This window comes from Peromyscus maniculatus, chromosome 2 (genome assembly GCF_049852395.1).
Source record: "Peromyscus maniculatus bairdii isolate BWxNUB_F1_BW_parent chromosome 2, HU_Pman_BW_mat_3.1, whole genome shotgun sequence".
Taxonomy (NCBI): Eukaryota; Metazoa; Chordata; class Mammalia; order Rodentia; family Cricetidae; genus Peromyscus; species Peromyscus maniculatus.
This window is the reverse complement of record NC_134853.1, coordinates 164,574,128-164,597,810: the sequence shown is the minus strand read 5'-3', so window position 1 is coordinate 164,597,810 and position 23,683 is coordinate 164,574,128. Positions and strand designations below refer to the sequence as shown.

At 44.2% G+C, this 23,683-nt stretch overlaps 1 protein-coding gene across 5 annotated transcripts in view; it reads left to right on the top strand.

Annotated features, from left to right (window-relative positions):
• Vps13d (vacuolar protein sorting 13 homolog D) overlaps positions 1-23,683 on the top strand; it is a 233,810-nt gene that overhangs the window by 12,078 nt on the left and 198,049 nt on the right. For 4 of the 5 annotated variants that reach the window (XM_076565634.1, XM_042272539.2, XM_042272538.2 and 1 more), the window contains exons 3-16: positions 5,014-5,091; positions 7,960-8,150; positions 8,241-8,321; positions 11,420-11,536; positions 14,180-14,284; positions 15,159-15,329; positions 15,674-15,774; positions 17,156-17,324; positions 19,464-19,565; positions 19,726-19,927; positions 20,494-20,673; positions 21,774-21,904; positions 22,726-22,801; positions 23,195-23,365. In XM_076565634.1, the coding sequence (XP_076421749.1) occupies positions 5,014-5,091; positions 7,960-8,150; positions 8,241-8,321; positions 11,420-11,536; positions 14,180-14,284; positions 15,159-15,329; positions 15,674-15,774; positions 17,156-17,324; positions 19,464-19,565; positions 19,726-19,927; positions 20,494-20,673; positions 21,774-21,904; positions 22,726-22,801; positions 23,195-23,365 (1,875 nt within the window). Of the gene's footprint in view, positions 1-5,013; positions 5,092-7,959; positions 8,151-8,240; positions 8,322-11,419; positions 11,537-14,179; positions 14,285-15,158; positions 15,330-15,673; positions 15,775-17,155; positions 17,325-19,463; positions 19,566-19,725; positions 19,928-20,493; positions 20,674-21,773; positions 21,905-22,725; positions 22,802-23,194; positions 23,366-23,683 lie in introns of those variants that run through there. The other variant, XM_076565635.1, reaches the window with a different exon arrangement.

Here is a 23,683-nt window from a genome sequence, read left to right as displayed (position 1 = left end):
GTGTGGGAGACTAATATGTCTTCCGTCTTGAACCATTACTGTGGTTTTTGCTGTTCCTTAGCTGTTGGCTTGCTGCAGGCTTCTGTTTCTTCTTTCCTTTCTTAACCTCCTGTGCTTTCTCGGCTTCAGCTTCTTTGATGTTTTATGTGTGAGTTCCTGACGATTCTGAGCAGTACAGCAGCCAGGCAAACCCGGGAGCCACCTGCCTTGGTGACAGGTTAGCATATGGAAAAATAAGGCTGATTTCAGTGCACATGAGAAAAGGGCCCGGGCATGGCTGCACATGGAGTCCTCTCCTCACATGTGCACCTTCAACCCTGGTGCTGAAAAACAAACAAGGGAATGGCAGTTTCCTGTCGGAGAGTCATTTTCACCGAAGGAGAAGATTGTCGGATTTGATTTTCTCCTTTATGACAATTTTCTCCCCACCTTTGGATATAGATTTATTTTGCTTTAGGTTAGTCTTAAAGCATGTGATATGGGATCCCCCCACCCCCCAAAGAGACTACATTTGCGTAGAATCTGCCAAATTGCTAGGTTTGACCTCTTTTTTAGCGTCTGCATAGTCATTTCTTTGGGGAAGTCACGTGTGCCTGTGCCATTACACCTTGGCAGTGGGCTTTGTCTGCCTGTTCCTGGGCCTTTCTACCAGTTCATGGTTGTCTACACACCCTGTTCTCAAGAGTACCTATCCCAGACAGATTCAAGTAGCTCAGAAGTTGTGTTGTGTTGTGTAAGCAGCTTTATGATACCAAGGCCCTCTCCTCAGCAGTTTGTGGCTAGAGTGTGATGTCTTTCTCATGTACCCTGTGGCCTGCACAGAGTAGAGCTTGATTGTATGTATGCAAATGGATGGCTTACACAGTCAGGCGAGTCTGTTTGTCAGTCCTCCCTTACTGTGATAAAATACCTGAGACAATCAGTTGAAAAGGAGGAAAGGTTATTTTGGTGCAGTTTTGTTTCACATGGGTTGCTTGGCCTTTAGGCCTACAGTGATGGTGGGAACCTCTGGCAGGCAGGCCTGCTTACCCTATGACAGATGGGGAGCAGAGTCAGAGAGGGGCCCCAGGCTCACTACTCTGTAGATTTAACCAACCGTCTTATTAAATAAGAAACACAGAAACAATGTAAAAGAGAAAGCCAAGAAGTCAGAGCTCAGAGCTAAAATCTCACCCTTCCTCCTGCTGTCCCAGCTTCGCGAAAAGAGACCTACTTCCTGTCGGTTCGTATTTTTAAAGTATGTTGTTCTGCCTTCTCATTGGTTGTAAACCCAAACACATGACTGCCTCGTCACTGTCTGAATGTACAGCCCCCTAGGTCTTAAAGGCATATGTCTCCAATGCTGGCTGTATCCCTGAACACACAGAGATCTTATGGGATTAAAGGCGTGTGCCACCACCGCCACACTCTTGCTATGGCTCTAATAGCTCTGACCCTGAACACACAGATATCTATGGGATTAAAGGCGTGTGCCACCACCGCCACACTCTTGCTATGGCTCTAATAGCTCTGACCCCCAGACAACTTTATTTATTAACATACAATCAAATTAATATTTCAGTACAAATCAAAATAATATTTCAATACAATTAGATTACCACCACATTTCCCCTTTTCTATTTTAATAAAAAGAAAAAAAGCAAAAGGTTATGACTAACAAAAGAAAAACTATATACAAAAGTACAATAACTATATACAATATATACAAGTAATAAATACCTAAACAGGTATTTGACGAATCAGAGAAAATAATTCCATTATCTATCCTATTTTGATAATTCCAAGATGTATCTAATGTACTTTCTATCCTAATTAATTTTCAACTATAACTAACTAATCTTCAACCATAACTAACTAATCTTCAACTCCCTCAGAGACCCAAGAAGGGGATAATATTAGCTAACAAAAATAAAAACAGGAAGTGCATGCAAGCAACTTCCAAAAAAATTTTGTGAGTTGACAGAAACAGCCAGCTGCCTGGGCAGTCACCTGAGGTTTCTCCGCAGTGTTGGGGCATCATCTTCAGCCTATAGGCTTAGTGTATCTGACAGACTCATTTGTGAAGTAGGATGTACACAAGGTCAACAGTTCAACCTCACATTGGGTGAGAGCAGTCCACGTACCAGAAACACCTGAATTCCACTAGTGTCCTGTCATGATTCAGGATTTTAAATTCTGGAAATTGTTGACAGTTTTTTAATTCAGCTGTCCATTCTTCTTGGCTGTGTATATATGGCTTCATCTCAGCATCCCCTTCTTCTCCACATCCCTCTATTAAATGCCAGTCTACTTTTGAGAGGCATGAGCTTTCAGCTGCTGTTCCATTGTACAACAGAATCCATCGGCCCTCTGCCTGTTAAGCTGCCTTCGAAGAAAAGGGCACCGTACCTTTTCCGGATGCGAAGGCCACTTCAGGGATGGGGCCATATTGTCCTGGCCTCAGAAGATGCCTTTTGATAAAGCCATAACCACACTTGTTTTGGCAAGAATCAGTAGTCCCTTGTTTCGTGATCTGTCTGTCCATTTTGTCCTGTTGATTCGAGGATACTTTGTTGTCCAGTGGCTAACTTTTGCCAGAATGAAAGTTGACTCCATATGCAGTTTCTTCAATGCCCATATTTTCTCTAAAGTAGATTGGTACTGCCAGGAGCCGACATGTCTCAAAAAAGAAAAATTTTCTAAGTTATTAAAACATTTTAAATGCCATATTCTGTAGATCTCTGAAGGGTTTGAAGATGACCTGTCTAAAACATCTCTGCTCAATTTTTAAAACATATCTAATATGACTACAAGTTCTATGATAATGTCTAACTACTAGCTTTCATTTCTTTATATCCTAATAGTTGATAATAATAACATTCAAGGATCAGAAATTTGCATTACATTGTTAAATGGATGGAATAAATACAATTAGAAATATACATATAGCATTTTCTAACAATATCAGTTTCAAATTTGTGTACAATATAAAACAATTCAATCCAATGTAAAGTATTTAAAACTAGTAATTGTCTTTTTCTTTTCTTTCTTTCTCTTTTTTTTTTTTTAAACAAGAACTTTAAATCTAATCTCCTTTGCTTAGCCTTTTTCCTAACCCTTGACAATAACTTGTAACCAACCCCCCTAAATACTGAAAATTATCCCAGACCCAAAACCCATTAAAAAGACCAAAAAACCACCCGCCCCACACCACCTCTTTGGGAATGTGGGCGTCGTATTCTTAAAATTGCTTCCTGCTGGGTATGGGCGAAGTTTTCTTTATCCTGAAAGAAAAATTTTAGGTTAATTGTCAAATTCTAGGAGAGGTAACTATATCCTTCACTACTCCTTTCAAGGGCATGTCCTTAATACCTTAACTTCTACCAAGTAGGCCTACCACGTAAAGGCCCCACCCCCTCCCAATAGTGTCATGGGATGGGATAATCCTTTAATTCATTTGGTGAACATTTGGATCCAAATGGTAGCAGAGCTGAATCTAGCTAGCTGCCCTGTCTTGGCACACCCAGCCTGGAGTCATCATACAGGTTGGCCCTGTTCTTTCTGTGCCTTCTGGCCAGTTATTATACCTCAAGGGAGGTTCAGAGAGACCATTTGGTCTTGCTAGAAAAAAAGATTTCTTTTGGGTGACCAGTTTTATCTATCTATCTATCTATCTATCTATCTATCTATCTATCTATCTATCTATCTATCTATCTATTCATTCATTCATTTATTTGCTTTTTGTTTGTTTATTTGAGACAGGGTCTCTACATAGCCCTGGCTGTCCTAGAATTAACTGTATATATTGACCAGGCTGGCCTCATAGAGCTCTGTCTGCCTCTGCATCCCAAGTGCTGGGATTAAAGGCATGTGCCACCATGCCTATGTTCAGTTTTATTAACTAAACATGGACTCTCAAGCATTTTGTGACCTATGATCAATTCTAGGAGGAGGGCATTGCTGAGTGCTGGGACTGTGTTAAAAACTACAGCAGAGTCTTGTGTTTTAACCTTAGCGATTCTGATTTGGGGGATGCTGGGGCGGACCCAGGAGCCTGCATTACATCTTAGTCAGATGATGGCAATATTGTGGGAACTGTTAGCCTAAGCTGGGTGTCTTCAAACTAGCCAGCAGGCCTGATCTGATCTGCTAGCTTAGGATGGCTTTTACTAACTTTACTAATATTAATTAATTGTGTGTGGGTGCTTCTGTGCATACATAAGGGTGCAAATAGTCAAAGGACAACTTTTGGGAGTCTGTTCCCTCCTTGCACTATGTGGGTCCTGGAGATTGAACTCAGGTCTTCAGGCTTGGCATCAAGCGCCTTTATCTGTTGAACCATCTTGCTGTCCTTTATTTATTTATTTATTTATTTATTTATTTATTTATTTATTTATTTATTTATTTATTTATTTATTTATTTATTTATTTTCTGAGACAAGGTTTCTCTGTGTAATAGTTCTGGCTGTCCTGGAACTCACTTTTGTAGACCAGACTGGCTTCCAACACAGAGATCCAGAGGTCAGCCTAGGCAACATAGTGAGACCCATGAGTCAAGAAAAAAAATTAAAAAAAAAAAAAAAAAAGGAAATGCCAGCAAGATGGCACAGTGGGTAAAGACGCTTGCTGCCAGGTGTGGTGACTTGTGTTCTATCGCTGGAACCTACGTGATGGAAGGAGAGAACTGACTTCTGCAAGTTGTCCACTGACTCACACGTGCACAGCGCACACATGACACCCACACAAATAAATAAATGTAATAAAAAACTTTAAAAAAGGAATGCAATTGTCATGATATAAAGCCTTCAAATATTTACTCTCTGGCCCATTACAGAAACAGTTAGGATCTTGCCTAAGCTCTTCAGGCCGCTGCTCTTCAGCTGTCATTATGGTTCAGAGTTGGTGGTCAGATTAATGCTGCAGACAGAACCCTTGGGCTAGTGGTTGCATTGCCATGGCCGTTACCCTTCAGTGCTCTGTGTACAGCCAACAGCACTGTCTTTGGATGAACATTTCATGATGTTTTGTTTGTAGGTGCTGTTGAATTAGAAAACCTCCCATTAAAGAAGGATGCCCTGAAAGAACTGGAATTGCCATTTGAAGTCAAAGCTGGTACGTGAAACCAAAGGAGGGAGGAAGGTTTGAGGATCAGGTTGTTTGGGACAGGAGAGTCAAAAGCCCTGGAGTTGGTATCTGCTTGACCAGGAAGTAGACAGGAAGTTTGAGAGTTTACATCAGTTTATATCAGTCTCACTGCATGGGTAGGTGGATCTCTGTGAATTCTAGGCCAACTTGTTAGAGGGTTCCAAGCCAGCACCAAGCAAACAAACAAACAACAAAACCTGGCCTCAGAGTAGTCAGGGAATAATAGGGCTAGGCATGTAGTTCAGTGCTTAGTATGCCTAGTATGCACAGGGCCTGGGGTTCTATCGCTAGCATTTTACACACACACACACGCACACGCACACGCACACGCACACGCACACACACACACACCCTTAAATACCCTTGCACATGCAGAAAACCACAAAATCACAATAGTATTTATTTATTTAGTATTTTTTAAAACTTTTTTACAATTATTTATTTGTGTGTGTGTGTGTGTGTGTGTGTGTGTGTGTGTGTGTGTGTGCATGCATACCACCAGCAAATATACTGACAGGAATCTGAAAGCTTAAAGAATGTTGACACTGGTTATTTCCAGAAGAAAATTCATTAAATATTGAAGGATTAAGAGTAACTCTTTGGGGAAAATTGATGTTTTTCTAATACTGTATTAGCAAACTTGACCTTGTTTCTTACAAAAAATAAATAAGATGCATAAAGTTTTGTCTGTCAGAATGCTTTGTATTCTCTTGCAAACTCATTCAGTACTACTGCTGTGGCCCTGCATGGCAGAGCATGCCTACAATCCAGCATTTGGGAGGGAGAAGGAAGGTCAGGCTTCAGGACCAACATAGACTGTATACAACCCTGTCTCAAGCCAAATAAATACCTGCCACTGTGTACTAATTCAGATTGGCATGTAAGTTCAGTTATAAGTCTTATTTTTCTAGAGAAAACTAATTTTTCATTATTTTTTTTTTCTAAAATACATCCCTGTAGTACTGAGTATTAAACCTAGAGCCTTGTACATGCAAAGCAAGTATTCTATCATGGAACTACATTCCCATCCCCAGTATTCTTTTTTTTTTTTTGGTTTTTCGAGACAGGGTTTCTCTGTGTAGCTTTGCGCCTTTCCTGGGACTCACTTGGTAGCCCAGGCTGGCCTCAAACTCACAGAGATCCACCTGGCTCTGCCTCCCGAGTGCTGGGATTAAAGGCGTGCGCCACCACCGCCCGGCAACATCCCCAGTATTCTTAATTTACTACTGGATTAGACAGTCAATTGTTTGTATGGACTGGGGTTATAGCTCAGGGTAGAGCCCTTGCTGAACACGTACGAACATATAAGGGCCTTGGTTCCTTCTTCAACCACATACAAAGGAAAATACCATTCTTAATGTTCCATCTTGCTTTTTGTGACTGAGTCTCACTATGTAGCCCTGGCTGGCTGTGTCTCCAAGGCTGACTTCAAATTCACATAGATCCTCCTACCTCTGCCTCCTAAGTGCTGGGATTAAAGGCATGCACCACCATGTCCAGTGACCTGCTTTTATTAAGTTGAATTTAAAGGCTTGGCTAAAATGGAAGAAGTTGGGAAATAAGTATACTTTTACAGGCCAGGTAGCTCTGAGCCTGGGTTCTTGTTTCTATATCCATATGCTGTGTTGTCTGTTTTAGTTTACAGTGGGTATATTCAGGGTTAAATATGTAAGCATGGTAACTCCCTACAAATACTTGTCAACCAACCAATTATTAATTAACAAGAGATAGATGAGTCCTGTGACCAGGGTCTGAGCAGATGTGTACCATGGGAAGGGTCTGTGCAGGTGGGTGCTAGGGGAAAGGTCTGTGCAGGTGGTTGCCATGGGAAGGGTCTGTGCAGATGGGTGCCATGGGAAGGGTCTGTGCAGGTGGGTGCCATGGGAAGGGTCTGTGCAGGTGGGTGCCATAGGAAGGGTCTGTTCAGGTGGGTGCCATGAGAAGGGTCTGTGCAGGTAGGTGTCCTGGGAACGTTCTGTGTAGGTGGTTGCCATGGGAAGGGTCTGTGCAGATGGGTGCCATGGGAAGGGTCTGTGCAGGTGGGTGCCATGGGAAGGTTCTGTGCAGGTGGGTGCCATGGGAAGGTTCTGTGCAGGTGGGTGCCATGAGAAGGGTCTGTGCAGGTAGGTGTCCTGGGAACGTTCTGTGTAGGTGGATGCTATGGGAAGGGTCTATGCAGGTAGGTACTGTGGGGAGGGTCTGTGTAGATGTGTGCCATGGGAAGAAAGACACCTCATAGGAATTCAGGGTGTGGTCCAGTTGGAAGAGTGTTTGCATAGTACATAGTCTATATTTGATATTAAAAAAGACTCATTGGGTATTTTCCAGTTTAATTCATTGTAGCTGGTTCTTTTTAATTAATTAGTTTATTTATTGTAATCTAGCTTTTACAGACTCTGGCTTAACACTAGTTTTATATATGTAGGAGCCTGATTGGCTACCCTTGAACTGACTTGTGCTCCAGGCTGGCTTTGAACTTGCCATCCCCCTGCAGTAGCCACCTGAGTGCTGGGATTATAGGCATGCCCTACCACTCCTGGCTTGCTGTCTGTTTTTGTGATTTTTGTCTTTTTTCCTTCTGGTTCTGGGGATGGAATCCAGGGCCTTGCACTTCCTAAGCACATGTTCTACCAGAGCTAAGTCCCCCTCCCCAAGGTATGGCCCCCACTGTCCTTGGTCCTCCTGCCTCTGATCTTCAGCATTTCTTAAATGCACCACCACAGTTGTCAGGTTCTGTTTTTTAAAATAAAATAAATAGTGGTAAAGGTAACCTGTGTGCTTTAAAGGGAGATAGAAAATGTGCGGGTGTCTGATGAGTGTTCCTTCTCCTCCCAGGCTTGATTGGGAAAGTGACCCTCCAGATCCCCTTTTACCGCCCGCATGTGGACCCTTGGGTGATCTCCATCTCAGGCCTCCACTTAATTGGTGCCCCTGAGAAGATCCAGGACTTCAACGATGAGAAGGAGAAGCTGCTGGAGAGGGAGCGGAAGAAAGCACTGCTTCAAGCCCTGGAGGACAGATGGAAGGCAAGGCTTAGAGCCTCTGGGCCCTGGGCACCTGTGACGTCCTAACAGTCAAGGGCAGGACTGTGCTGACACTGGCTCTTTCCCTTACAGAGTGAGCGACAGCAGAAGGGAGAACCCTACTGGTACTCCGTCACCGCCTCGGTTGTCACGAGGATCGTGGAGAACATCGAGGTGAGTCCTGTCATCCGTTATGAGGACACATGAAGGGTTTCTGAGCCTCAGATGTGTTTTCACTTCTGAGTTTCTCTTTTCTTGTGGGTTTATGTGGTACAGTGTGTGTGGGGGCTGACTGCTCAGGTGTGCACTTTTGGAGGCTGTGCCAAAGGGAAAACCTGAAAAGCAAGTCCTGTGTTGTGAGGCAGACACAGGTCTTTCTTGCTTTAGCTGATGTGAGTGGGCATTTCCAAGTCACACCCACCCCCCCAACCACACTTTCTTTTTTAATGTTGGGATCTGACTTGCTAAAGGATTTATCACTTCAGAAGCTAGGGTACTTAGGTCTCCATGACTGGTTTCGGGGCACGTCATTTAACCTCTCTGGTCTCAGTTTCTTCATCTGCAAAAGGAGAGAGGCGGGGTCCCCATTGTCTATTGTGTTGTGAACTATATGAGTGGCCACTAAGGCATCCGACCTCTCTGTGATGTATCTTACTGAGTTTGGATGCACTGTAGTGAAGGGGCTACTTGTTTGCTCATTAGGAATGGGATTAGGGGATGAAATCTTCATTAAATGTCACAAGACAACCCCTACTTAAAGTCTCTAGGGTTCTCTTGCAGTGTCAAGGCAACCCAGGCCAAATGTGTTCAGTGTGTGAGATGTTCCCCAAAAGTATGATCTGAGGTTGTTAGTTTCATAATGTGAATGAAAAAAGATTGGTGCACTTGAGGGTATTGATTTTTTAGAAAATGTTACTATTGCCGGGCAGTGGTGGCACAGGCCTTTAATCCCAGCACTTGGGAGGCAGAGGCAGGCAGATTTCTGTGCGTTTGAGACCAGCCTGGTCTACAGAGTGAGTTCCAGGACAGCCAGGGCTGTTATACAGAGAAACTGTCTCAAAAAACCAAAAAAAAAAATAAAAAAAAGAGAATGTTATTATTACAATACTTTTGTTCATCTGGCGTGTGAGTGTGTGTGTATGCTTTACGTGCAGGTGTGTGTGCGCATGTTTTTCTACAACAAATGAATATTTTTTTTTCCTCATAAAACCTTTTTTTTAGCATTTATTTACTGGGGGTGGGAAGCAAATGGGAGGTCTGAGGATACCTTGTGACAGTTGGTTCTGTCCTTCTACGGTGGGGGTCCTGGGGATCAGATTCAGGTCATCAGACTTGGTGGCAAGTACCCTTACCTGCCTAGCTTTCTGCTGGCTCCAGAAATGTCTTTCTCGAGGACCAGAAGAAGGCCATTTCTCTGCAGTGTAATCACAGGAGTGCGAGGCCTGTGCCTTGAAGCGTTGCTGGTTATGTGCAGGTCTTATGTAGAGAAACCCACTGTATCAAGTTCCTGATCGAGGTGGGCTTGTCTTTGCTGCACTCCTCATCCGCTGGGTCTTACACTTTTCTGTTTCTTCTTCCTTGATGTTCCCTGAGCCTTGGAGGGGGTGATGTATTTGTGCCATTTAGGGCTGGGTTACCCTCCCCCCCCATTTTACAAAGTGTTATCTACTTTGTGTGTGTGTGTGTGTGTGTGTGTGTGTGTGTGTGTGTGTGTGTGTGTGTGTGTCTAGGTGTACACATTTGGAAGTCAGGCCAGCTTGAAGAGTTTGGTTTTATCCTTCTACCACACAGGTCCTGGGGATGGAGCTCACATCAACAGTTTTGATGACAACAAATGCCTTTACCCACTGAGCCTCCTCACTGGCCCATATTATGATTTTGACATCAATATTAAGCATTGGTTTTTCTCCACATTGGTCTCAATACCACGATTGTCTTTTGATTACAATCATATTAATAGAGTGATGACTTACTGTTGTTTTATTTTCTCTTTTCTTTCCTCCTCTGTGGTGTGTGTGGTTTATGTTTGTTGGGCATGCACACACATTTACATGTGGCATCCTTGTGTTCATGGATGTGGAGGTCAGAGCAGGATGTCAGTGCCTTCCTCTGTTGCTGCCTGCCTTGTTGCCTTGTTGCCTTGTGACAGGGTCTCTCCCTGAGCTGGAAGCTTTCTATTTTGACTAGGCTGATCCAGGACCTGGACCACCAAGGTCCTGGATCTGTCTGTATCTGTCCCCTCATTGCTGGCATTACAGGCAAATGAAGCCATGCCTGACTTACTGTGTGGTGCTGGGGATTTGAACTCAGATCCTCATGCTTGCAAAACAATTGTTTCTACACGTTGAGACATTTCCCTGGCCTAGTTTGTATTTTCATAATGGCTAATGATGCTGAACAACTTTTCTTTTTCTGTTTTTGGTTTTTCGAGACTGGGTTTTTCTCTGTGTAGTTTTGAGCCTTTCCTGGAACTCACTTTGGAGACCAGGCTGGCCTCGAACTCACAGAGATCCGCCTGCCTCTGCCTCCCGAGTTCTGAGATTAAAGGCGTGTGCCACACCGCCTGGCTTGAACAACTTTCCTTGACCACATGTGTATATACTTTTTCTTTCTTGTAGTGCTGAGGACTGGACCCAGGCCCTTGCACTTGATAAACCACACTCTACTTTTGAGCTACTCCCAGGCCCCGTTGTTGGTTTTTAATTCACTGAAGCAGAGTACCTTCTGCTCACAGGAGCAAGAAGAAATAAACACACGTGGAGAGTCTCATAGACCTTACCTGCCTGCTGGCTTTCCTGGGCTCAGATTCCTACAGGTGCTAGAGCAGCAGGACCAATTGTTTGGATTCAGTGACGTTGTTCTTTCTCCCTCCTCTCTAAACACGTTATTTATTTATTTATTTATTTAAATTATTATTACGGGTGGGAGGTATGTGTGCAGAGGTCAGAGGACAACTTTCTGGTATCTGTTCTTCCTTCTGCCTTTACAAGGGTTCTGGGGATTGAGCTTATGTTGCTAGGCTCTGGCCCCTGGTATTCCTTCCTGTGTTTAAGTGTTTACATTGATTTCTGGAATGATTTGATGGGAGCATTGTAGCCTTTCTGTGATAGTGTTCATGACGGTGAACTATCATTTTTGAGTGGTTTGTGATTATGTCCCGTGGAACTTTCAGCACACTGGAAACCTGTGTGTAGATGCCCTGTGGTTGGACCCCCCCTGTAGGATTCTACCTGCAGTGGTTATCTAAATGTTTCCCCTCTTTCTCTTTGCAGTTAAAAATTCAAGATGTCCACTTGCGCTTTGAAGATGGTCTTACCAATCCCTCTCATCCTTTTGCGTTCGGCATCTGCATTAAGAATGTGTCCATGCAGAATGCTGCCAATGAGCCTGTGAGTATGATGAGCTCCGACCACAGACCAAGAGCAGAACTCCTTGCTAGGAGCTCTGGGGCTCTGCTCCACCCCTCAATGTTATGTAAACTAGCCCTGCTACTTCACCATTCTATGCAGGTGTCCTTTTTTGGTTTGTTTGATTTTTGTTTTTCTCGACAGGGTTTCTCTGGGTAGTCTTGTCCTGGAGCTCACTTTGTAGGTCAGGCTGGCCTTGAACTCAGAGCTCCACCTGCCTCTGCCTCCTGAGTGCTGGGATTAAAGGTGTGCCCCCCACCTTCCCGGGCTATGCTTGTGTCTTGTGTGTAGGCAACAGTTAACTTGCTGGGAAGGAGAAACAGTTGCTCTTCACTGACCTGTTGCATCACTTTGGTTTTATACACAAAGAAGCTGAGGTGCAGAGGATTCCTGTCAGCCAAGGATTTCGTCCTTCATTTTTCTACTCCTTTGTCAATCACCAAGGAAACTCATTCCAATTAGAGTTTCACCTGCTCCCTGGGAATGTCTGTGATGGTGTCCACACAGTCCCTTTTTTGTAATGGTGTTTTAGCCTACCTGATAAAACACTGATTCTTCATACTTTTCACATGCCCTTGGTTTTTTTTTTTTTTTTTTTGCTTTTTGAGACAGTGTTTCTCTGTGTAACAGCTTTGGCTGTCCTAGAACTCACTCTGTTAGCCAGGCTGACCTCGAACTCACAAAGAGCCACCTGGCTCTGCCTCCCGAGTGCTGGGATTAAAGGCATGTGCCACCAATGCCTGACCACACCTGTCTTAACTGATTGTATTTCCTATTCTGGAGGTAGATAACACCCTTACTAGAGTAAGTGTTGTGTTGGGTAGGGCTAAGGGGGTTGATATTGCTGATAACGAGAAGTTGACAGATCATTTCCAAGTTTGAGATGGCCTCATGGAGTTTAGGCCAAACTTGAATTGGATACGCAATTACTAAACATCTCTTTGTACTTCTGGCCTTCCTGTATTCTCTTCCCAAGTGCTGGGAATTACATGTGTGCACCATCATACCTGCCTCAGCAGCCCATAATTTTTACTTACTTTGACAGCCATTTATAGCTTTTGAGCCTTTGTGTGCTTGTGGACCCGGCACCCTTTTTTGGCCTCTGCAGGCACTGGTTACATGAGATGTACAGACATTCATGAAGGTAAAATATCTGTACACATAAAATAAAAAACAGCAGGATGTGGTGGTGCATGCCTTAAATTCCAGCATCTAGGAGACAGAGGCATGCAGATCCTGAGTTCAAGACTAGTCTGGTCTATGTAGTGAATTCTAGGCCAGCCAAGGACAACATAGTGAGACCCTGCCTCAGAACAAAACAAAACAAAAATGAAGGTAAAAACAAAAAAGCTACAGTAATTTATTCTCTAGTTCTGGAAACCAGAAATGTGAAACTAAGAAGTTAGTGTATCCACATCCCTCTCTAGCTGAGGGTCACTGGAAGCCCCTGCTTCCTTGGCATATACATGTGTGTTGGTGTTCACAAGGCCTTGTCTCCTCTGTCCTTTTCTTTTTCCTTCTTACAAGGACCCCATTCATTAGCTTTGTACCTACACTCATCCAGGATGGCTTCATTTTGACCTGATTCTGTCTGCACAGATGGTGTTTACGAGTAAGGACACACTCACACTTGTGGGTGAACGTGACTTCTTAGAAGAGGACACTGTCCAAACTGATACCCTAGTGATAGTCCAAGATGCTTTTTCAATACTCAGCTGACTTCCCACTTCAAATATGTGTTCATGCACGTGTGTCCATACTGTTTCTCTGCCATTCAGAGTTCTAGTTAAGAAATATAATCACTGTCCCCTTTTGCTGACTTAGTTATTTGTATGAAATTTCAAGTTTTTTTTTTTTTCCACTTTTTTTGAGACAGGGGTTCTCTGTCTAACACTGACTGTCCTGAAACTTGATCTGTAGACCAGGCTGGCCTCTAACTCATAGAGATCCACCTGCCTCTACCTCCTGAGTATTGGTACTATACGCATGTGCTACCACTGCCCAGCTGAGATTTGCAGATATTTTGACACTCCTCTGCCCAGTGATATTTTGTTTGTTTGCTCCTAGCATCTTAGATATCCTCCTCCTCTTCTTCCTCCTCCTCCTCCTCCTCCTCCTCCTTCTTCTTTCTTGAGACAGGGTTTCTCTGTGTAGTTTTGGTGCCTTTCCTGGAACTCACAGAGATCTGCCTGGCTCTGCCTTCCGAGTGCTGGGATTAAAGACGTGTGCCACCACCACCCAGCTGCTTCTTCTATATAATTAAAAATATTTGTGCACATTGGTGTTGCCAGCTGGTCCGATTTTGTTTGTCTATTTATTTATTTTTAAGGCAGGGTCTTACTTTGTTTCCTGGCTGTCCTGAAATTCACTGTATAGACAAGCCTTGAACTCACAGAGATCTACCTGCCTTTGCCTCCTGAGTGCTGGGATCAAAGATGTGAGCCATCAGGCTTTGAATGGATGAAGTTTAAGCTGTAGGAGAGTGGACAGTTTTCCTTTGGTTTTGTATCCCTTGCACCTTGCAAGTGTCTGATGTGTGATATTTCACACTCCATTAGTTGAATGAACAACAAATATATCCAGGATTAAAGGTGGCCATCCTTTTTTTTCCTCTTTCTCCCTCAGGTACAGAAACTAATGCGAAAAAAACGATTAGACGTGGCTGAGTTTAGTGTCTACTGGGATGTCGATTGCACTTTATTGGGGGATTTGCCCCAGGCAGAGTTACAGGTATGTTCTGGCCAGGACTTTAGTGTAAGATGGTACCAAAGCATGTGGTGCAGGGACTCTGATTTTCAGGCTGTGGTCCCTGGGTTCTCCTACAAGCATCTTTAGTCTAGAGTCTGCCTGAGATGCTTATTGTGTGTGCAGGTTTGAGCTTCAGATGCACTGTGGTGGCTTGTGTATTTTAACTTCGATCAGGCTGCTTGATAGATGTTTTTGTGTCTTTTTCATGTGAAGTTCTGCTTTTTTTTAAAATTAATATTTATTTATTTATTATTGAGACAGGGTCTCTCTGCATAGTCCTGGCTGTCCTAGAGCTCACTATGTAGACCAGACCAGGCTGGCCTCAAATTCACAGAGATCCTTCTACTTCTGTCTCCCAAGTGCTGGGATTGGAGGCCTGCACCACCACACCTGGCTAACATTCTGTTTGTAAGATGTATCTGTGTGTCTGATTTCTTGCTTCTTACTACTGTGTGCCCGTGGCACACTGTAGTTAGCATTTTGTTGGCCAGTAGGTCTCAAACATGAAAACTTTGAGTGAACAGAGCAGCTTCTTAAAGAGCGACCAGCCTGCTGGGGTTTCTCCTTGAACATCACCATGGGGATGCCTTTTAAGACACTTACATGGATAGATAACGTTACTGTTTGGGAAGGATTGAGGAAAAGCTTAGCTTAGTGTTTTTGTAAAGAAATTGTAGGTACTTTAGTGAAATGAAGAAAAATGATTCATTTCCCCAACAACAGGTGGCATAAGGTGGACTGGGTAACAGTGATGCTGTGCCACAGCCCATGGCTTAGTTTCACGTTCAGCTTCAATTCCCAATGTTGTAGAAAGTAATAGCCAGAAGGAAGGTTGGTGTGTGTTCTTGTGACGCAGGAGGCCATGGCCAGAAGCATGGAGAGTCGCAGTCACCACTATATCCTGGAGCCTGTGTGTGCATCCGCCCTCTTGAAAAGAAACTGCTCCAAGGAGCCTCTGAGGTCCCGGCACAGCCCGAGGATTGAGTGTGATATTCAGCTGGAGACCATTCCCTTGAAGCTGTCCCAGGTACATTTCCTCCCGAGGCTCAGACCCATTGCTGGAAGCTGGAGTCAAGGAAAACCACCCTGCAATGGTGTCCTCAGCATTGTTTCCCTGCGGGCCAGAGTCTAATAGGTGCAAACCCAGGTGGCATCACATGGTGCAATTGGGTTCATGCCCACTTGGTTTCAGTTTGGATTGGTGTTTCTAAGTACTGAACAGAGAACATGGGAGAACTAGTAGCCTCCTGGTGATGCTTTGGTCACTGCATTTCAGCTCGACAGATTGAGTTGTTCCTGTTAGATGGAGGTCTTGACTGAGCCAAAGAATGAATTCTAACCTAATCTAGTATCTCTTACTCTTTAACAAAGCTGCAATACCGGCAAATCATGGGATTCCTCAAGGAGCTGGAGCGGAAGGAGAGGCAGGTGAAATTCCGGAAGTGGAAACCAAAAGTGGCCGTGTCCAAGAAGTAAGGGCACCTTTGCATGTTACCCATAAGTTCATTTTATGGCAGCATGCTTTCCTGTACACAGATCAGAAACATGATTCCCATCCTTTACATGTGACTGTAGAAAAAAGGGCAGTTGGGTTAACTTTGGTAGAAGTAGTTCATGACTGTGTTACCTATGAGGAAATAGAAATAATGTCTGGGACAAAGGGGGCATAAAGTGTCTGTTGTTACATTGATTTTCCTATTGTACCTCTTTTGAGGTAAGAACCTCTTAGATTGAGAGTAGTGAAACTCTCAAGATCCTTGGTGTCACTTAGCAAGCAGATTCTCTGCAGCACTCTTCTAATCTCCTTTTGTCTGTCTGTATGTCCTCCAGTCTATTTGGTCCACATTATGTAGGTTGTACTCTCTGACTTCCAGAGCAAGCATCAATCTTCTTTCTTACAAGTATTTTTTTAAAGATTTATTTATTATGTATCCCTGAAGACCAGAAGAAGGCACCAGATCTCATTACTGGTGGTTTTGAGCCACAGTGTGGTTGCTGGGAACTGAACTCAGGACCTCTAGAAGAGCAGTCAGTGCTCTTAACCACTGAGCCATCTTTCCAGCCCACAAATATATTTTAATTTAAATTATGTTTATGTGTATGTATGTGATTGTGTATTTGCATGGTTCATGAGCCCACAGACGCCAGAGAAGGGCATCAGATTGGAACTAGACTTAAGGGTGGATGTGAGCTGCCTCGTGTAGTTTCTGGAAACTGAGCTCTGGTCCTATGGGGGACACTGTTCTGTTTATTTGTGACAGAGTCTTTTTATGTAGCCCTGGATGTTCTGGAACTCACTGTTTAGACTAGACTGTCTTCAAACTCTCAGATCTGCCTCCCTTTGCCTCCCAAATACTGGGGTCAAAGGTGTGTGCCACCATGCCCAGCCTCAGTATGTGCTCTTAATTGCTGCCATCTTTCCTGCCCCATAAATCCTCTCTTCATGTTATAGTGATACATGTGACAGTCTGATATATAAACCTTTTTAATGATCTCACTTGTTTCTATGTATGTCCTTAGAAACTCAGTTAAATCTGTAGTGGTCAAGTCTATGGTAACTGTCTCAAGGTGGCCTTCCTGCCAGCAGCATTTTCCTCCTGCAAGGGACTGCTTTGGGTGAGGCAACCTGGTCACATGCTGCGGTATTATTGACACACAGTGTAATTCAATGTCTTTTTGATGACAGAATCACTTTTCTGCACATTAGGTCAGTGTTAAAATGGGCTCAAGACAGAGACTAAGGCTGATATGAGAAATGTCTCAGGAGTCAGCAGAGTTCCAGGTTGTCCTGGACCAAGAGCACTGCAGTGGTTTTTATTGGGAGGAGTAACACATTGTCATGGATTGTTGCAGCTGTCGAGAATGGTGGTATTTTGCCTTGAATGCTAACTTGTATGAAATCAGAGAGCAGAGGAAGTGTTGGACCTGGGACTTCTTGTTGCATCGTGCCCGAGATGCTGTGTTTTACACTGACAGATATTTCAACAAATTAAAAGGAGGCGTGTTGTCTGCAGATGACAAGGTGAGTGGACTGCTTGCTTATTAATTTTTCTTGATTTCTTTGTTTGGTTTTGAGACAGTGTTGCACGTAGCCCAGGCTGTCTTCAGACTCTATGTAGCTGAGGCGGTTTTGAACTCCTAATCCTTCTATTTCTATTTCTGTAGTCCTAGGATTATAGGCATGAGCCACCACACTTAGCTAAGAATATTTTCTCACAGACTGAAAAAAAGGCCAAGTCTGAGAACATACAAAGTCCCTTGCTGGAGGCACAGTTTTATAGGCTAGTGTTGGGCTCAGTAGAGCAGGGACTCCTTGGGAGGTAGTGAGCCTCATCTCGGCCAAAAGTATTTTCCTGCTCCCCGAGAAGAGTCATCAGTCAGGTAAGAGGAAGCAGAAATGGCCTTGACCCTGTCAGACCCCTCCTGGTACAGAATGCAGTTCTGTGCATGCAGTTCAGGGAGACTCATGGAGACCAGTGTTTCTTCCAGTCCTGCACCTAGTCTAACTGTTGGTCTGTAGCTAATTTCTGTGGACATTGGCCTACATTTTCTGTACTCCTCATTGACTTGATTGACTTTTGGTGGTAGAGGTGAAGCCAAAGCCAGTGACGGAGATGAGAAGGTTAGCCTTATCTGAATTATTTGTGGGCTAGGGTACCCCTTCCTGGGTCTGTCTGCCTTCTTCTCCCAGGAAAAGGAAAGGCAGCGGGGCTGCTTTGCCCGTAATTGTTTTGCCTTTGTGAATGGCTCAGACGGTTCTCTATGTTTTGGCTTGGGTTATTTCTAGTTTGTTCCTCTAGGTGACCTTTATAAACAAAAGGGAACAGTTCTTTACTGGATGGAGTTCTTGCCCATCCTGTCAGCATGCCGAGGCCATAGCCCCCTCTGGCATATTGCTGTCTTCAGTGGTGTCTGACACAGCTACGTGACAATGAGCACCTTGTGAAAAGGACGGACTAAGTCTGATATTTGCTCTGGATGGCTTTTCCTGAAGGCAAAGGCAGGGCATTAGGAGGAGGAATCTGGATCAGTGCTGAGGTGGCCAGGTAGCTGTGGGCACCCGCTGTTAGCGTGTTCTATAGTTGGTTTTTTTTTTTTTTTTTCCAACTCTTTACTCTTTGCCTCTGGGGGGTCTGCCACTCAGCTTCCAAATAAATAGACTCATTCTTTCTTATGAATGCCTGGCCTTAGCTTGGCTTATTTCTAGTCATCTTTTCTTAATTTAAATTATCCTGTCTACCTTTTGCCTCTGGGCTTTTACCTTTCTGTAGTCATATACCTTTCTTTACTTTTTACTCCGTGACTGCTGTCTAGCTGGGTGGCTGGCCCCTGGTGTCCTTTCTCCTCCTTTTTTCTCTATTTATTTAGTCCTTCTATTTAGTCTCTGTGCCTGCGAGTCCCGCCTATCCTTTCTCCTGCCTAGTTATTGGCTGTTCAGCTCTTTATTAGACCAATCAAGTGTTTTAGGCAGGCAAAGTAACACAGCTTCACAGAGCTAAACAAATGTAACATAAAAGAATACAACACATCTTTGCAGCATTAAACAAATATTTCATAGCATAAGCGAATGTAACACATCTTCAACTAATATTCTGCAACAGTGTTCTTCTAATGTTAGGAAATTAGACATTATTTAGGATGGGTGATTTTACTTTCTTAAAAAAGTGACATAATAGTTGTCACTGCTACTTGTTAGTAACTAGTATGAAACATGTTGAAATGACCACACCCTTGCTAATTGTGAATATGAAAGAGGTAGGGCCTGATCATGCATACTGTGTGAGCTTGGCCTTCAGTTTCCTCTTGGAAGGTTGGGACAATGATAACTGCTTACTTTGATTGCCCAAGTTAACGGAGCTAATGTGTAATGTGGTTTGTGACTGTCAGTGCTGTGCAGATCAGGATGCCTCCGCAGTCACCCGCTGGAGCAAAGAGAGCTCTCATTTCTCTGCCTGCTCCCACTAGTTCTAGTGGGGTTTTTGAGAACAAGTAGCATCTGCTGGATTGTAGGGAACCCCTTGTAAGCCAGAGGCAGCTCTCTTGGCATTGGGCATTGGTCACTGCTTCTCAGCCTTCAGGCAGGTGCTGGGGCTAGTGTATTGATGAGGGTGTTCACTTTCTGTAGCTCTGCAGTGTCTTGGCTTCATTTTGTTCCAAACAGGAGGTGATGTGTCGGATTGAGGAGGAGCAGAGCTTTGAGGAATTGAAGATTCTGCGTGAATTGGTTCATGATCGATTTTATAAGCAAGAGGAGCTAGCAGAGGTGAGAAATCTGTTTAGAAAGGGTCATTCGGTCCCAGTGCACCCTGAGCCCTTCAGTGTCAATATGCTTGCGTTTCTGTCAGGACACATGGCAACCGATGGCATATCACAGCCTATATCTGTCTGTGGGTTTTCATGTCTGCCTCTTTGTGATTTCACAGAGTCTTCGAGAGCCTCAGTTTGATTCTCCAGGAGCCTCACCTGGTGACCCAGATGCCAGTGGAGGCAGCGGGATGCTGCAGTACCTGCAGTCCTGGTTTCCAGGGTGGGGCGGCTGGTATGGACAGCAGAGCCCTGGAGGGAACGTGGTGGAAGGCCTGTCAGCTGAGTCACACGAGCACTGGACCCCTGAAGAAATTTTGGGTATGCTGGGACCCTGTCTGCACCTGCTCCCTCAGCCAGAGCGAAGGGTTAGGTGCTAAATGCCATCCTGCTCTTTGTAGAACAGCTTGAGAGGTCATTTCTAGACTTAACCAAGGGAGACGGCATTTGGACAGCAGTTTGTTACATAGAGGTAGAGGGAAGACACTCCATGGCTATGGTCATTTGTATGTTATTGGACGGATCTGAGTGGCAAACATTGCCAGAGAACTAAATCTGAGCTTGTTCACAAACTCTGAGGCTTGATGGCAGTCCTGAGGCCCTCTCTAGGCCTGTGCTGTCAGTGTGAGCCTATAGAAATGAGGGACTATTTAAGTTAAATTGCACTAGCCGCATCAACCACATGTGCCCTGCTGCCTGCTAGCCACATGTGGGTTGTAGATGCTGTCCTTCAGTCACCTATGTCTCTGGGTTCTTGCCTGCAGAAAGGAAATCTGGCTCAGCAGCATCTGAGTGTCTTGGCTTCATTTTGTTCCAAACATCCCATCCAGGGCGCCTGTTCTTGCTCTCCGTGTTTTCTCTTAAGCCTGTTCTCCCTCACCATGTAGGCACCGAGGAGTTTTTTGACCCCACTGTGGACGCCTCGTGTATGAACACCTACACAAAGCGAGATCACGTCTTTGCCAAGCTGAACGTGCAGCTCCAGCGAGGCACGGTGACTCTCCTGCACAAGGAGCAAGGTGCTGCTCATGCCAGTGAGAGCGCGTTCATGCAGCTTGAGTTCTCAGGTATTGCTCAGAGTCAGCTCTGCCCATCTCTGGGGCCAACACACTGTCAGTTTTTCATCATGTGAGTCTGTGAGAAAGTAGAGGCTGGAGAGATGCCTCAGAGGTTAAGCGTACATACTGCTCTTGCAGAAGACCCAAGTTTGGTCCCCAAAACCCATGTCATGAGGGCACCAAGAGATTTGTCTTAGTTAGGTTTCTATTGCTGTGATGAAACACTGTGACCAAAAGCATCTGGGGAGGAAAGGGCTTATTTGATTTACATCTGTATCACAGTCTGTCACCAAAGGAACTCGAGGCAGGACCTGGGGTGGGAACTGACGCAGAGGCCGTGGAGGAGCCATTGCTTACTGGCTTGTTCCTTCTGGCATGCTCAGTCTGCTTTCTTAAATACCCAGGTCCCCCTGTATAGCATGAATTTTAAAGGGTCTTATTAATAAAAAACAAACCCGGAGCCAGGTATTGGGGTGAATGCTGAAAGATCAGAGAAACAGAGCAAGCCACATCCAAACTTTCCTCACCAACTCTGCAGCTTCCAAATGCAAGCTACTTCCTGTCTACCCACGCCTTTATATGCCTTGCTGTTCTGCCCTCTCATTGGCTCTTAGCCCAGCTACTTCACTTCCTTGTCACTGTCTGTCTGTACAGACCTCCAGGTCTCTATGGTTGGTACTGGGATTAAAGGCATGTGTCACCACGCTTGGCTCTGTTCTCTAGTGTGGCCTTGAACACACAGAGACCCTGTCTGCTAAATGATCAGATTAGGGGCATGTGCTGCCTGACTTTGTTTACTTAAAAAGCTGGCCTTTCCCCCTGATCTCCAGGCGAGCTTTATTTATCAAAGCACAAATAAAATATCACCACATTTCAGCACAAATAAAATATCACCACACACCAGCCCCAGGGTAGCACCATCCACAGTGGACTGGGCATATATGTGTGTGTGTATGTATGTATGTATGTATGTATGTATGTGTTCAAATTTCATGGAAAAATACTTCCTACTGTTAAATAGTTCTCTTTAAAATATATCCACTATTTCTAGATATAAAGCACATTAGGCCTTATATCATAATGCCATTTCTTATGTTTATCTTTTATAGATGTAAAGCTTCTAGCAGAGTCTCTTCCTCGAAGAAACTCCTCCTTGCTTTTAGTCCGTTTGGGTGGACTGTTCCTCCGAGATTTGGCTACGGAAGGAACCATGTTTCCTCTCCTGGTCTTCCCTAATCCGGTATGTCCTACAGTGGCGTGGCTAGCACATGTGGGTGTAGGTAGTATATTATGCCTGTTTTAGGAAATCAGAAGTCCTGTTACCTGAACTGATTTTGACATTTGATCACTGGAGACAGACTGGGACTAGGTCCTTTGTTGACTTTGTTAGAGAGAAAATGTTGGTGAGCTGTGTGGCTCTGCCTCTTCCCTCCCCATGCTGTAGCCATTATGGAAGTGTCTGTCTACCTGGGGATAATGCCAGGAACACCTGCTCTCTGCACTTCATGGTTAACAGTTGAGTCTTTCCCATGTCTGACAGCTATACTCATAACCTACTGTAATGTGAAATTTCATCTTTCCAGGAGCCCAGAAGAGAACTCCTTAAGTCCTTTGTATATGTGCAATTTTTTGGTTGTGAGCCTAGCCTTTAACGGCTGAGCCATCTCTCCAGCCCATGTGCAATTTTATATATAATATCCCTTACCAACTATGGGATCTTCAGTCTTATTAAGTTGTCAAAGACATAGTCTAACTAACTGAATATTTACCCATTTACTCTGTGTGTACTTTTTGAATGTTCTTAGAGAGTGTGGGAGGATGGACTTAGTTTGAAAAGTTATAAATACTTAATATTCCTCTGGCAATCCATTAGATGCACTGGGTACCACATAGCATATTGTCTGCTCAGGGAAATGGCACAGTAGTGTATAGATTGGTTAAAACTCAGTGTGAAGGGGGTCTGAGTCATACGTGCAAAGAGAGAGAAGGTGTGCAAGGTGAAGGGGGCAGTGTACTGTCCCGCTTGCCCACTGAAGCATTTTTGTATGTTGTGTTTAATAGCAGAAAGAAGTCGGCAGAGTTTCACAGTCTTTTGGTCTTCAGACTGCATCGGCAGACAGAAGTGATCAATACCCTGGTAATTTTTCATATGTTCTTAAAAGAAATCATTATTATTGATCGGCAGACTTTGATTTCTGTTCTGTGCATAGTGGTTTGCTAGGTGGATCCACGTTGTGCTGTGAGGCAGCCTGGTACTCTGCAGGTGGGGCTGTTTCTCTGGTGTCACTGGGCTAGCTTTGCAAGGCTAGCCCTGGCTTTGCATTATGGGAATAAATACAGTAGCCCAGCTGTCATAATTCCTGTTAAAAATTAGAGACAGGCCGCATTAGGCTTTATTTTAAAAATCTGCATAATTGTGAACTGATTAGAAAAGAATTTAGAAAATGTCTATTTCCCAGAATGCTTTGCAGGCCTGTGTGGGTATGGTGGTTGTTTTGGCTGTGTTCCACTCTTCCGTTCTTTCCTTTAGCTGCAGACCCAGACAATCCCGTCTTTGAGATGCTCTATGAGAGGAATCCAGTGCACAGCCAATTTGAGAGGCGGCTGCATGTCAGCACGAGGCCCCTGAACATTATCTACAACCCACAGGCTATTAAAAAAGTGGCAGACTTTTTCTACAAGGGAAAGGTTCATACCTCAGGTTAACTTTTTTTGTTTGTTTGATTCTCTGTTACCTTTGGGGAAAAACCTCCTCTTTTGAGTCGTTGCTGGTGCTCTGGACAAGGTTTTAATGCATTTGGATGCCCTGGTATTGTGGCAAGAGCTGCAGAATAAGTGGCAGGATTGTGCGTCGACACCAACCGAGTGTCCTTTGCCAATGTCCTTCCCATAGCCCTTTAGGATGCACGTTTTCATCCTTCATCCTGGGATGGCAGTTTCTTTGGCAAGCCAGGATGTTTTAGCTTGATGAACTAAGGTGGAATGTTCAAGAATTTCTTTCTAGATGGCAGCATCTCTG